General features: G+C 33.4%; 1 protein-coding gene across 2 annotated transcripts in view; it reads left to right on the top strand.

Moving 5' to 3' along the window:
• Positions 1–15648, top strand: part of PPP1R21 (protein phosphatase 1 regulatory subunit 21) — a 51919-nt gene that overhangs the window by 23337 nt on the left and 12934 nt on the right. For both annotated transcript variants that reach the window (XM_039887198.1, XM_039887199.1), the window contains 7 exons: positions 122–223; positions 311–399; positions 2555–2691; positions 6840–6932; positions 10589–10716; positions 13179–13331; positions 15520–15612. In XM_039887198.1, the coding sequence (XP_039743132.1) occupies positions 122–223; positions 311–399; positions 2555–2691; positions 6840–6932; positions 10589–10716; positions 13179–13331; positions 15520–15612 (795 nt within the window). The remainder of the gene's footprint in view (positions 1–121; positions 224–310; positions 400–2554; positions 2692–6839; positions 6933–10588; positions 10717–13178; positions 13332–15519; positions 15613–15648) is intronic.

Here is a 15648-nt window from a genome sequence, read left to right as displayed (position 1 = left end):
ATTTCCCAAAAAAAAGTTTTTAAAAGAATTTAGGTTTGTAACTTAGTAAGTTCATTTACAAATGTGTTGATATTTGTTATTTTTCAGTAATCTAACTCACTATTTCTTCTTTTCTACATAGTTCTCACAATACCTCCATGAAAATGCGTCCTATGTCCGCCCTCTTGAGGAAGGAATGCTTCATTTATTTGAAAGTATTACTGAGGATACTGTGACTGTCCTGGTAATTTTCTTCTTTTTTACTCCTGGAACGGGGAGCTCCTCTTTATCAAATAACATTGTTAACCTTGAAATTGTTTTTCTTTTCTAGGAAACAACTGTGAAATTGAAAACTTTCTCAGAGCACTTAACCTCTTACATATGTTTTCTTAGGAAGATTCTTCCTTATCAGTTAAAAAGGTACTTACCTCTCAAGGCCAGGGAGCTTGGGGAATTGTGGGTGTCACCCGACCTGCACTGGAATTAATAAAATAGTGATATGTGTCTTTTGTGATCTGCCTGACATTTCTGTAGCACAACCAATTTGGACTCCTGTGAAAAAGGAAAACCATGCTTAAGCATTGTAAACTTTTATTTAAATTGTCCATCAGCTAAGTTGTTTTTAGTTATGTACAGTGGTTACTACTATAAATACATAAGGCTTTGTGAATCAGTATTTTCAATGATTGTGAATGACACATTTATTGAAAAAAATACTTCAGCTTGGGATGTTTATTATCCTTTGGCAGTAAACATCTAGGTGGGGATTACAAAAGCTAACTTCTACATTCGGATATATAATTCTTAGGTTTCTTTGAAATGGTACATTATTTTTATTATTAGTCATTTATTTAAGCTATAAAATAAAAACTTCATCTGCTGTAGCACTCATAGGATATGTTATTTAGTAATCTTAAATATTCCATCCTAAATATTTCTGGAAAGGTAAGAGAAAATAATTTATGTAACTAGAAGTTTGATATACTGCTTGAAAGTTTTGATACTTTTAGTTTAGAACTATCAAGATGCCTAATTCTTCTAAATCTTTTCATCCTAAGATTTAGCCTTAAGAAAAAAATCAAAGAATAATATGACTAGAACATAAGAGAAATAAGAACATACATGTATTATAGTATATTGCAAAATAAGATTTAGAAAATATGTAAATGAATTGCTTACAGATATTGAAAATATATAAGTAATTATAGTTTGTAAGCCCTTATGAAGCTAAAGTAGTAGGTTTTAATGTTTCAAAAATATGAAATTTGGGTCGAGCCTGGTTAGTACTTGGATGGGAGACCATCTAGGAATACCAAGTGCTGTAGGCATTAAAAAAAATGAAATTTTATTATTAAAAAAATAATACGTGTTAAGCGCCATCTCATTTCCTAATTTTAACCTAACAAGGTATTTCAGTAACTGTATTCTATGATTTGTGCATATGACAAAATTTTAGGAATCAGGAAATTGTGACTTAATAATTATGAATTACAGTTTCTTTCAGATCCTTACATGTTATGGTTCAGTATAATTAAAGTTTTTTTTTTTTGAAAATTGATTCTAGGAGTTTAAATAACACTAAATTGAATATATATATCATTGATTTGGCTTATGTTTAAGAAGAATCTGTTTAAGAACCATCATAAAGTGATATTTACTGCTTGAAACAGTTATGTCTTTTTTTTCTTTATTTTTTCACTATTGCATTTTAAAAAATTCTGGATAAGTCCTTTCTTGATCTAAGTTTTCTATTCTAGAATGTTCTGTCCCATCTCCTTTTTGCCCAGCCTCATCAGGTATTCATGTTTTTATGCAGTTTTTTGGTCATTGGTTTGAATACCACTCTAATTGACAAGATGACATATTCTTTAGTAGTAGATGGGCTTAGTATTGAATGAAACTGTCTGCTATAAATAGAGTAGAAGACAAGAATTGGCAAGGTAAAGGAAATGGATATGATTATCATTCTCGTGTTAATAACTCCTCTAGCGCTGTGTAAAAAGCATTTTACTTGATTACCTGCACATTTTATGAATTCTTTTTTAAGAGTCCACATGATTTTTTTAACCTTATAAATTAGTTTTCCACAGTAACCATATAAAAATGAAAACAATATGATGTATTTTATGAATGTTAACCATTTACTTTTAGATTTGAGTCTACAGATTGTTTTTCTCCGATCTGTATGGCTTTAGCAATTTAATATACTAAAAAGAGTTCTTAATGATTTTCTTTACTAGTTCTTATTTAATAAATTCTCTTAGGAATTTAGTTCATGAAATATTTTTGTCCTGAAAATATTTTTAAAGGAAGCATTTTTGTGCTGTTCTCAGGATGAAAAGATAATGGGCCCCTGCCTTTATCTTTTTTTCATTTAGTCCTTTGTGACTCCATTGACATTTGCACCAAGCAAGTGTATATATCATGGTATAAAAAATGGAACCTTATAAATTAGATAATTTTTTATAAAGTCTCTTTTTGGATATATAGTTGTTTTGAGAATTTAGATTTTTTTAAAATAACTAATTGAAAATTTTTCAGGATGCTCACTTTAAAAATATCTGCCCATTCCTAGTTTAGAAGAAGAATGTGAATCTTCTCTTTGTACATCTGCGTTAAGAGCCAGGAATCTAGAGCTGTCGCAGGACATGAAAAAGATGACAGCTGTGTTTGAGAAGCTGCAGACTTATGTCAAACTTCTCGCCTTGCCAAGTAAGTGTGTTTGTCACTCTTGGTTCAGCTTGAAGAACTTAAGAGTATAAGAGGCTGGAAGAAGGGAGGTGATTTAGCTTGAGTGAGTGAGAGGAGCCTAGGATCTGGAGTAAGAAAAGCTCAAATTCAAATCCTCCAGCCCTTTACACATTTATGAACTTGGACAAATCACCTTTTCAGCACCTCTTTTCTCATTAATAATATAGAGGCAAATGTGATTATTAAATTAAATTAAGAATGTACAATATTAGACATTGAAGACATGCAGTGAATTTTAGTTCCATTTCTTTCTTTCCTCTTTTTAAATGGAGATGGGCCAAGCAAAAGAATTTGTAGAAACTTTCCAACAAGTAGCATAGGGGAGGTTTAATAGTAAAAATACCATGTATTTCCCTTTGGTCTAATTTGAAAAGAATATTTTCAGGTAATTAAATGGACCTCATTTTAAATGATGTTTTTAAAAATATTGTGATTTTTCTGGTGCTGTGATTTGTGGTTTTTTATAAGAGCTTTAATGTCATATAATTAACGTATCATACTACCTACCCCTTAAAGTGTACAATTTCTAGTATAGTCAAAGCTATGTACACTATTACAACAGTCAATATTTTCATTATCTCAAGAAGAAACCCTGTATACTTTAGCTGTCGCCCTCTTATTTCCCCTTTTTGCCCCTCCCCAGCACTAAGCAACAATAGAATCTACTTTCTTTCTATAGATTTGCCAATTTCAAACATCTTATATCAATGGAATCATATATATGGTCATCTGTGATTTTCTTTCACTTATAATGTTTTCAAGATTCATGCATGTTATAGCATATATCACTATTTCATTCTTATTGCAGAGTAATATTTCATCACGTGGATATACCACGTATTATTTATTTACTCATCAGTTGATAGATATTTGAGTTGTTTATATCCTTTGGCTCTTATAAATAATGATGCTATGGACATTTGTGAGCAAGTTTTTGAGTGGACATATCTTTTCACTTCTCTTGGGCATATTATATAGTTGGAAGTAGAATTGTTGGGTCTATGGTAACTCTGTGTTTAACTGTTGGCAGAGCTGCCAGATTGTTTTCCAAGGTGGCTGTACCAATTTACAGTCTTACCAACAGTGTTCGATTTCTCCACATTTTTACCAACAGTCGTTATCATCTGACTTTTTAATTTCAGCCACCTGTTGTTAACTGATATTTTGAAGTGGTATCTCATTGTGGTTTTGATTTACATTTCCCTGATATCTAATGATGTCAAGCATCTTTCCATGTCCTTACTGACCATTTGTATGTATTCTGTTGAGACATGCCTATCAGATCTATTCTCCATTTTTTTCAGTTGGGTTATTTATCTTATTATTGAGTTGTATGAGTTCTTTATGTATTCTAGATACAAGTCCCTTATTGGATATGTAATTTGCAATAATTTCTTCCATTTTGTGGGCTATTTTTTTCATTTTCTTGATAATGAAGCACTAAAGTTTAATTTTAATGAAATTCAATCTATCTTTTGTTGTTTATGCTTTTGGTGTCATATTTAAGAATCCATTGTCAAATCTAAGGTTATGAAGACTTAACCCCTATGTTTTCTTCAAAGAGTTTTATAGTTTTAGCCCTTACATTTAGGTCTTTGATTCATTTAGAATTAATTTTTGTATATGGTGTGAGATAAGGGTACAGCTTGTCTTTTGCATATGGCTATCCAGTTGTCTCAGCACCGTTCATTAAAAAGACTGTTCTTTCCCTATTGAATGGTCTTGGGACCCTTGTTAAGACTCACTTGACCATAGATATATCGATTTATTTCTGCTCTATTCCATTGATCTATATGTCTATCCTATGCCAGTCTTGATGACTGTTGCTTTGTAGTAAGTTTTGAGATCAGAAAGTGAGAGGAGTCCTACTTTGTTCTTTTTCAAGGTTGTTTTCACTGTTGTGGGCCCCTTGTAATTCCATATGAATTTTAGAATCAGCTTGTCAGTTTCTTCAAAGAAGTCAGCTGGGATTCTGATGTGAATTGCACTGAATCTGTAGGTCACTTTGGGGAGTTTTGCGGGTTACATATGTCTCCCAGAAAGATATGTTCCCCAGTACCTGTGTATGTGACCTTATTTGGAAATAGGATTTCTGCAGTTGTAATCGAGTTAAGACAAGGTCTTACTGGTTTAGGGAGAGCCCTACCAGTGCTATGACTGGTGTCCTTGTAAGGAGAGATTTGAAGACAGACAGAGATCCAAGGGAAAAAGCGTATGAAAACAGAAGCAGGAATTGGAGTTATGCCACCACATAATCCAACAGAAGCTGGAAGAGATAAAGAATGATTCCTCTCTAGAGCCTTCAGAGGGAGTATGACACTGTCAGATTTTATTTCAGACTGCTGGCCTCATAGAAGTGTGAGAGAATAAATTTCTGTTGTGTCAAGCCACTCCATTTGTGATATTTGGTTACAGCAGCCCTGGGAAACTAATATGGGAGTATTGCCATCTTTACAATGTTAAGTTTTTTGATCTGTGAACGCGGTGTGTTTTTCTAATTATGTAGGTCTTTAATTTTTTAAACATTATTTTGTAGTTTTCAGAGTATAAGTTTTACACCGTGATGTTGCTTCTCAGTGGGTTCATATTTGGGCATGTGCACAGTCACATGACTGGTTTTTACAGTGGTTTTGACAGAGCTCTCTTTCATTGTCTCCTTCCCTAATTAAACCCAGATTTAAGCTCCACTAATTGCTGTTTGATGACGCTCTTGTTTTCAACCATGCCTTAGAGGCAAAACTTGCTCCACAGACTGATCCAATTAAATTTGGGCTCCTTTATAGGTATAGTTAGTTATAGATATAGCATGTGCCTAGCAGGTATAGTTTTTAAGATTTGTTCTGACCCTAGTAGGGCTCTTCTTAGCTGTTTCTTTCTTTGGTTCTCTAGTAAACCAACTAGCCTACAGTGTAGCTTATATCTTTAATGACTCTTCTGATACCTTCTTAATTGCTTTCACCATAAGCTTTGTCATTTTTTAGAGCACCCTTAGGCTTGAACTTTTCCATACTCTGTTGCGAATTAAGTCAGTTTCTTTAGGAAGAGATTCAGAGCTTTTCTGTTTTAATGCCTGTTTACCACTCGGGCTAAATCTCTGAGCCATGGTTCTGGTGTTGGGGTGGGGACAGTGATTTACTTCTCTCAGAGTGACACCCCTGCATTAGTAGCTGTGCACTCTGTGGAGAAGGGAGGGCAGCAGCTCCAGGTCTCCTTGGCTTGCCTCTTTCAGCGTGGAACTCCTGTCGATGAGCAGGACATGGGTGATCAGGGCCCCAGATTCTCAACAGCACTGTGCTCAGGTAGAGCCTCTACTTCATGAGTTGGGGCTGGGTGAAAGAAGGGAACTTGTACCTCAGTCACGCTTTTCCAGAACTTAGCCTCAGCAATAGGTACCTGAGATGAGAAAGGAAGCCCTCCAGCTGGGAATTAGGGGGAAGGGATTCCTGTGGTACTGGCTGTACCTGTTTGAAGTGGGATTTCTAGTTTAAGAGCTGGTGGGGAAGGGAGGGAGGGAGTGAGTTCAAACACCACAGACACTCTGTTCTTACCAAATTATTATAGCTTTTCTTGAGTAAATGTTTTCTCGTTTGCTGTATGTTCTTAGGACCATTTCCAGAGTTTTAAATGGTTGTTTTAAAATAATTTTCACATAGGTGTTAGAGAGTGGATCTGTGGAGCTACTCATGCTGTTATGCCAGAAGTGGAAGTCTGTGATGTTTGAATAATAGTGATTTTAGTGATGTTTATCAAAAAATAATGAGCAGGGAAAGAATAAAATGAGAAATGTCTTATATAATAACTAGGTGAAAATTCACAAAGACTTTAATTTCCAAAGGAACCATGAAAAATATAATCCCACTTAGCAATTTAATTTTGATTCTTAACTTAAAAATATTTGATGTGGGGGATGCAAATCAGTTAGATATGTCTATATTTATCACCATTATATTTGAATGTGCCTGCAATGATTTTAAGAGCCATTATTTTCAACATATCACAAGCAGTCTTCATTCTCCCTCTTTCCAAAAGTAGAGGGAGATGGTGGGCTGTCAGTTTTTCAGACACAGTCTTCTGGGGAAATGCTTAGGTTTGTGATTTTGGTTTCCTAGGTACGGAGCCAGATGGACTGCTTCGGACAAACTACAGTACTGTCTTAACAAATGTTGGTGCTGCTCTGCATGGATTTCATGATGTCATGAAAGGTAAGGCTTGAAAAAGAACATAAATAAGCTTAAAACCTTCATCCCACTTTCTCAGATCTGCCTGAATGAGATTTAAACAAATACTGCCAAGGCTAATAGACCCAGCTAAAGGCTTAGTAGCATTTGGCTTATGTTGAAGTACATAGCTCACTGCCTTCTGCTTTTCCCATCTGTTTTGTTTCTGAAGGTAAAAAAAGTATTGAAGAGAAACCCTTGTGCACAGTACTTTAACCAAAAATGCATTATGCTGACTTAAGGCAGGTGTGTGAATTTTATTAAACCAGACATGCTATTCAGAGGCATTTAGCAAAAATACATTGCACTTGGTAGAGGCCAAGCATGAAAGAATTGAGGAAAGCAGAGTTTAAAGTTCTCAGAAAGAATGCACTAACTTTCCACCAACCTGTGCATTTTTATGTGTAAAGTGCCCATTTTAAGTCCCATTTTAAGCCTTAAGAAATGAAGGTCTGTTTTTAAGCTTTGTTCAGTTTTTAGTTGCCTGTGCTTCTAAGACCATAGTCTGCTCAAGGGCGTTTCATATGCTTTGGAGCATGTGATTCTGATTAATCTATAGCTCTGCATAGCTTTGCTTCTTTCTTTTCATTTTGAGGTAGGGGAAGAAGAAGAGGGCTGCAGCAGTTAATTAAGGACTACTGGAAATAGCCCAGGGGCCTAGATTATTCATTGTGATGTTTAGTTAACAATTAGTGACCAATTGCTAGTTTCACAGAAAATAATTTTTAAAAACTTAAAACCATGTTAGGTAGCATGTATTAGGTGGGTATGTTTGGGGCCCTTCTATGGAATGGCATGTTACTTGTGGCACTGGGAATTATTCTTAGTCTCAGCAGTAGTCTGGAGAATGATCTTTCCTGTGGCTTGTCTTTAATTATAAGGAACTTTAAAAGTCATTCTACCTCTGGAGCTAGCCTTGGTGGCAGGAATCACAGCTTGAATAGACAGTCTTGGTGGCAGGGGACGATAGTAACCCCACAATCTTGCAGAACATAGTCTGGTCTGTAGAAAACTTAAGGGATTGGTGCCTTTTTCCTGTGAAGCTTTTAGTTTGGGGAGCTCAAACTTAGCTATAGTTCTCTATTCCAGAATTTTACTTAACCTAGAACTAGGCTATGGAAACCACAAGTGGCTCTGTGGCTACAGGTTTTTAAATTTTGTTTTCTAAATTTTCCTATGCTGATATCATGATTTGTTTCTGCTAGTGATTTGTACCACATTCCTATAAAGGAGAGGCTAGAGCAGTGGAGGGTAGCTATTCAATGAGAGGGGTCTTAAAGCTTCATTTATATTACAAAAATCTTTTTATTTTTATTACTATTTTAATTAATCTACAATATACAAAGTTTTCTAAGGATGCTTTTGTTCATACATTACGTAAGATTGAAAAGATGCCAAGTGGTCCAAATCAAACACTGTTACTGTTATTATTTAGCATGAACTGATGGAGATTATGGGAGGTTTAGAGGCTTCCTAAGCCCCATTTGTGCCTCCACTTGTTTCTGTCATTGAAAATGAACATAATATAAATAGAGAATATTGAGAAACATGAAGATTGGTTGGCAAGATTATGGGGTCCTGTTGCTAGATTTACATTTCAAATCTCTTTTCCTTGCTTGGAATACTATTATGTATGTCATGAAAACTCAGGGTGAGCATTAACTGGCATTAACAGAAGAATCTATGTGTTTAAGAGAACTCTTGTTTCAAACCTCTTCCCTTCCTGCTTTGCCCTGAACAATGGCTTGATCTCAGTTGGAAGGCAGGCAGGCAGGCAGGCAAGGCAGGCTGGTTTCAGTGTAAAAAGAAAGAAATTTATAAAAATGTGTATTCTACATAGATTTAAAATAAGAGTGAATTAATCTTTTAACAAGGGGCATTGTAGATGAGAATTGTTGATCTTTAGTCTCAGGTCTAAAGCAGGTAGACTCATAGGAAACAAAAGAAAAATAAATCTCTGGTCCAGGTCACACAATTTCTTTGATCTTTTTGGAGTTAAATTTAATGTCAAGGAAGACCCTAAATAATTAAAATATTTGGACTCAGTAAAGAGTAACCAATTGGACTGGGAGCATTATTATTGTCAAACTAGCCAATAGAAGCCATGTAAGTGTTCTTAGTATTGTACATCTTTCATAAGCATCTCAGTTACTTTCCAATCAACCAAGATTGCCTACCTACCAAGTTGTATTATAGCATCGTACACTTCCTGTAAAATATTGAATAAAACTTTCTTTGGTATATAGAAAGAAAATGTCTGCATTAGGGTTTAGCAAGTTCAGTATACAAAAAAAGTTTAGCATTTTTTTACATTTAGCAATAAAGTTTTTATTCACTTGGTATCTTATGAATATATAAAGGGTAATCATTTATTTTAAAAAATATATTAGACATAATAGCAATGTACCAATTAGTTGTCCTTTGCTGTGACAACTGTATCATGGTAATGTAAGATGTTAACAATAGGGAGAACTGGCTGAAGGGTATACAGAAACTGTCTGTAACTTTTCTATAAATCTAAAACTATATGAAATTAAAAGTTTATATGTGTATGTATGCGTATAAAATATATGAATAAAACAATTCCCTAGTTTTAAAATTTTAGTAAAAATAATTTTATTTCTAAAACAGTAATTTTATGTCAAAATATTACATCAGGTATCTCAAATACTATTTCTTTGTAAATAGTCTTATTTTTTTTTAATTAGCTACAGTCTAAAATCAACTATCTTGATTCTGAATAAATGAAAATCTCTGTATACACACCTGCTATAAAAGTTAATTTTTATATTGCGTGATTTACTTTCAGCTTTTTTGGTAATGATAATGCTGTTAGAAGTATTCTAAAAAAAATTTAAAGGGGACTGTATTGTAAACACTTCATTATTTTAAAATATAATTACCCTTCCTTGTAAATCAACATTATCTTAATAATTCTCCTATTTTCCCTTGCTACCAGGACAAAATCATTCTATTTCTGAGAGACCCAGAAAACCCCAAGCTTAACTGTTTGGTTAGTTTCACCTACTACAGTTTCTCTTAGCACTTTTATGTCTAAACCTTTCTTCTATGCTTTTCTAACCACAGGCCTTGGTTGTAATATTCTTGGACTGGAGGCAGCAGCATGTGAAGGCAGACACTGGAATATCCAATCCTTATTTGTCTGTGCAAACATTTCTCATTGTTAGTTAGAGTGTATACTAGCAAACTAGCTAAGATCCAGTAGGGATTATGGGACAACATGCCTATGTTGCTGTCCTGTTCTGGCAGGATAAATTCTCATTTGTGCCTGCTGGACTATCAAATCAGGGCTTTTAACTGGTAGATACTGGTCAGGCTCATTTACCAACACTACACTAAGGGAGAGTGTTGAATTCGAATGAAGGAGAGTCGGACCCACAAGCTGGTGGCTGTAACAGAGATAGCAAGATAGTATTAAGAGAACCTCACTTTTCTCTGTTCTGTCCATGTGGATTTGTGACCTAATTGTTATTCAGCACAGTCTTGATATATGGGACCGTTTTTTTTGTGAAATTTATTTTGTAAATTTGTAAGAGTAGATATGAGAAGTTAATGGGCTAGTTATCTATATTCCACTTATATATAGATAGTAATGATTTTCGATTTGATTGCTTTTATAGATATTTCCAAACATTATAGTCAGAAAGCTACAATAGAGCATGAACTTCCAACAGCAACACAGAAGCTCATAACAACAAATGACTGTATCCTGTCATCAGTAGTGGCATTAACAAGTGGAGCAGGAAAGGTAATTTTTCTCTAGTTTATATTGACATTAAATTCAATTCTTAAATATACTCTTTTTTTTTCCCCCTTAAATGACATAGGAAAGTTGATCTGTAAAGGATTTTGGGATATCAGGGTTTTTTGTAAAATAAAGTTGTCTCCCTTTTCCTTCTTCTTACCCAATATTTACAACGATATGGTAGTTAACTGTTAAGCATTTGTGATGAGTAAGTATATCACTCGCTATGTTTTAATGAGATATTATCACTCACTATGTTTTAATGAGATATTTGATGATTTGAAGATTCTAGATGGTCTCCATATTGATCCTGTGTATATCAAAGGTCTGCTATTTAACAATTGGGATATATAAAAAGAAAAAAAAAACCAAAAGAAAAAAATATCTGTTGTTAATATTTTGGTTTTTTCTTTCCAAGTTTTTTATTTGTATTTTGGTAACACTTGTGGTAAGTCTACCTCCGTGGTTTTGTATCTTAAGTACTTTTAAAGTGACTTTGATATGTATTTTTTCATTGAACTCAATATTAGGTCATGACCATGTGGATCATTAAGTTCTTAATTGTTATTATAAAGTGACCAAAGTGCAGTTTCTTTAAAACTCATTTCTATCCAAGCGGAAGTTTCAGCAGAATTCACATTCTAACAATGCATGTTCATGTAGCTGCCGTCAACTCCTTTAGAGATTAAGATGTCTGTGAGAAGTACCCACATGTATACAACTAAAAGGACTGTATTCAGAACTGTCTTAGTCCATTTATTTTAACAGACTCCACATCATTTCTCAAGGAAATGCTAATCCCTATCTGTGTTTATATACCATTATTTTTCTGACAGGTTGACCATAATAGAAACATTTTGTCTAGTGATTTAAGTTAATCAGAAATGATCATAGATTATGTCAGATTTAATGTTATCTTTCCCAAACTCAGACTGGTCTTTATGACAGTTCACTGTAGTTTAGGGCCATAATTAAAAGGTGTTACCTTTAGGTTCTGTCAGCTTTCAGATCTGTGCCCACAGGATTCCTTCACCAGAACACCAACCCCAGTGCCTCCACTTTAAGGCTTTTATCTGCAGGCATGCTGGAAGCTTTCTGAGGATAGTTCTAACTTTGATTCAGTTTTAAAAATTCCAGAGAAAGAGAATGTTGGCATTTTATAGGCGTCTCTGCATTTGCCACCTTTTATGAGAACTCTGGAATATTAAATACCTGAATACTCATAACTTATTTTAGACTTGCTTTGCCTGAAACCTTAAAATTTTGTCTCAAGGAAAGGTATTAGATTTTCAGTCTGAATTTTTATAAGTGCTTTTTAACTAAAGTAGTATCTGAACTGATGCAAATTTGTGGTTGCTTAATACTTAGCTAATGTGATTTAATTAAAATAAATTTTATTGTTTGTAATTTTAAAAAAACCAGTAAGAAAGTGTAACACGCATATTAAAATACATCTGGGAGATATAGACATAGGAAGAGGAAAGAAAATAAACCTCACCATATATTACCATGACCTAAATGCAAACACTGGGTATATGATTGTCTATGTCATTTACAAGGGACATATAGCTCAAGATTTTTCAGATCCTCATTTTCTTGGATACTACCTAACATAGAATTTCATTTGACAAAGTGAAATATTAATGAAAAATATAACCTTTCAGACCATTAGTAATTAATTATCTACTTTTAAAGCAGTTTTTGCCAAGGAAGAATACTCTGTTTCATAAGTCACTTTTTCTTATTTATCAAAATAGAATACTCTTTAAGATACCCAAGACTTTACTTTTCCGACTAAAAACTTTCTTAGACGTTTTTATTTATACCACCATTTTATAGAATGCTGTAGATTCAGAATCATGGCTCAGCAAAATTACAGTCATGGATCTTTGTGGCTGCTTATGTAGATTTAATAAATGTTAAATGGAAAATGTCAAAGGTCTACTTAATTTTCAGTCTTTTATATTATGTTTGTAAAGTACAGATTGAGATTTACAGAATTAAATCTAAGTAGAGATTACACATTGAAGATGTGTAATCTTCATTCCAACATAAGACATGGCTTGTGCCATGTCTTATGTTGGAATATGAAACATTCAAAGTTAAAATACAAATGGAATGTATGAACCTAAATATATATTTTGAAAGCAGTGGCAGAATTAATGAGATTAAGAGCATCATCTAGGAATATTCTGAATAAATCAGAATCGGTTTTGGTTTTTAGGAAGAATAAAAATTGTCTAGATTAAAACCTGTCAGAAGTCTGGTCTCAATATTTATACCGGTGTTATCTTTTCATTATAAATCATTGCCTTTCTCAAATAAATAAATTTGGGCTTTTGGGCAGGTGCTGAAATTTTATTTCCCTTCTCAGTATCTTTAATTTTGCTTTGAAAGCTATTAGATATATATTTTAGATATATTATTAGAAAACAAAATCTATCTTCTTGTCACACTTCATTTAGATTGCATCTTTCTTCAGCAACAACGTGGACTACTTCATTGCTTCATTGAGCTATGGGCCTAAGGCAGCAAGCGGATTCATTAGTCCTCTTTCAGCTGAATGCATGCTACAGTACAAGAAAAAAGCTGCTGCCTATATGAAGGCTTTGAGAAAGGTTTGTGAGCTGCTGTTAACATTTAATCCAGAGGAAAAATCAGGAATAATTCCAGAGAATGACAAGAGTTTTTCCACAGTTTATATTATTTAGGTTTTATACAAATTTGAGGCACAGGTGCTTGATGAGTGTTGGGGGGCCATGGAGGAGGAAGTGACAGAGACCCAAACCTCACCTAATATACGATATATGCATAGGCCATGTCGGATTCATGTCAGAGTGTTTAGGGTGAGGTAGCCAGGCAGCCAGTACATGTCAGACCTCAGAAAACCTTAAACTTGTGGAAACAGAAAATAACTGAAATACATTTATAATTTTTATCTGAATATAGTAAGAATACACAATCATTACAAAATAAAATCAGAAGGTGTAACAGTACATGAGAAGACAGTTATGGTCACCCCAAATCCCACCACTCAAAGCTAACTCCTCTTAACTTTGTTAAAGTATATTGAGTCTAAAAAATTTTAATGTGTTTATGCGCTTATACATACACAGACACACATGCTATTAAAATCAGTGTATCTGGATATGTATACTGTTTTAGAATCTGTTTTTTCCCTCTTAATTCAGTGTGGATATCTTTATATATCAAAAAATGTATATCTGTAAATATAAATTTCATCTATAGTATTTCATTCTGTAAAGTGTAATATTTCAATTAATCCATTTCTTGTGGACTTTTAGGTGGTTTCCTGTTTTTCACTGTTGTTCTTGTATATGCAACTTTGCGTGTTTGTTTTTACCTTTTTCTCATTTCTTTTTAACTTTTAGTGACACATAATGCATAAATTCATTCTTATTTTACATTAGAACATTATAGGTAAATTACAATCCCTAATTCTACTTCCTCTCCAGAGGTAACTATAGTTATCAGTTTGGTATGTAACCTTCCAGACTCTTTCGTATTTATACACATCTATATAAACCTACAGATAATAATACAATATTCAGAATTTTCTTTCCTTTTTCTTTTCTCTCTTTTTTAACCTAAATGCATGTTTTATTGTGCAACTTACTTTTTTTTCATTTAAAATATGTTTTAGAGATCTGTCTATATCATTTAATATGACGGCTACTACATTCCTTTTAAATACAGCATAGACTTCTATAATAATGGATGTTCCATGGTTCATTTAGGTCTACCTTTTTATTGGTGGTCATTTAGGTTGATTCCAATTTTTTGCTGTTTTTACAAGAATACTGCAATGGATAGCTCTGTAAATGCCTCCTTGGGCACATGTGTGGAATACTGAGAAGAGGAATGTTCTGGATCATGTGGTTTGCACATGTTAAGTTTTAATGTTTACTGCCAAATCGCCCTTAAGAGTAGCTACACTATTTTACACTTGCAGCAATGTATAAGGCTATCTATCTCCCTGTATTTGTCTAATTGTTTTAATTATATCTTTAAGATTAATTCCTAAAAATAGAATTGCTGGTTCAAAGTCTGTGACTGTTGCAGATTTTGACACATTTTTACAGACTGTACTTCAGGAGGGCTACCAATTTATAGTTTATCATCAATAGAAGTATAAATTTAACCCAGAAATTTAATATTTGTCCATCTCAGAGATAAGAGACTTCTTATTGTTATTTTGCATTTCTTTGCTTATTATTGAAATTGAACATCCTTTCATAAAGTTATCATTAATATTTATTTTGTTAACTCCCTACAAGTCATTTTGCTATTTTTAAATAAATATTCCTAATTAGGGTTGAGAACACTTTCTATATTAAAGATTTTAATCTTTTATTTATATTAGAAATATTTTTACCTTAGTTCGCTGTAGTAATTTTAAAAAATACAAAAATAGGGATCTAAATACTTTTCTAAATTATTAACTGGTTGTCCTTGTACCATTTATCCAGTGTATCCTTTCTTGACTTAAAAATGCAACATAATATATTTTAAATGTGCTTTTGTTTCTAGATTTTCAGTCCTGTTCCTTTATTTTTCTATTTTGGTGCAAGTCGATATAATTTTAGTTAGTGTAGCTTGTAACAAGTTCCCCTTCATTATTATTTTTTTTAAAGAAGTTCCTTTTTACATATATTAAAGGAAATAGTGTATGTTGACATACATCTGAATTTATTATCAAATCTCATTTAGCATTCTTACTTGTGTGTGTAGAATCAGGAGGATGATAAGATCTTTTTCTTTAATTCTTATGATGCTTTTCCACAGCCCCTCTCGGAGTCTGTGCCTTATGAAGAAGCACTGGCAAACCGTCGAGTCCTTCTCAGCTCTACTGAAAGTCGAGAAGGCCTTGCACAACAGGTATGGCACCTGAAAAATCATGGTTTTTGTTAAAGA

This window comes from Pteropus medius, unplaced genomic scaffold (genome assembly GCF_902729225.1).
Source record: "Pteropus medius unplaced genomic scaffold, Ma_sr-lr_union100, whole genome shotgun sequence".
Lineage (NCBI taxonomy): Eukaryota > Metazoa > Chordata > Mammalia > Chiroptera > Pteropodidae > Pteropus > Pteropus medius.
This window is presented reverse-complemented; position numbering and strand designations above follow the sequence as displayed.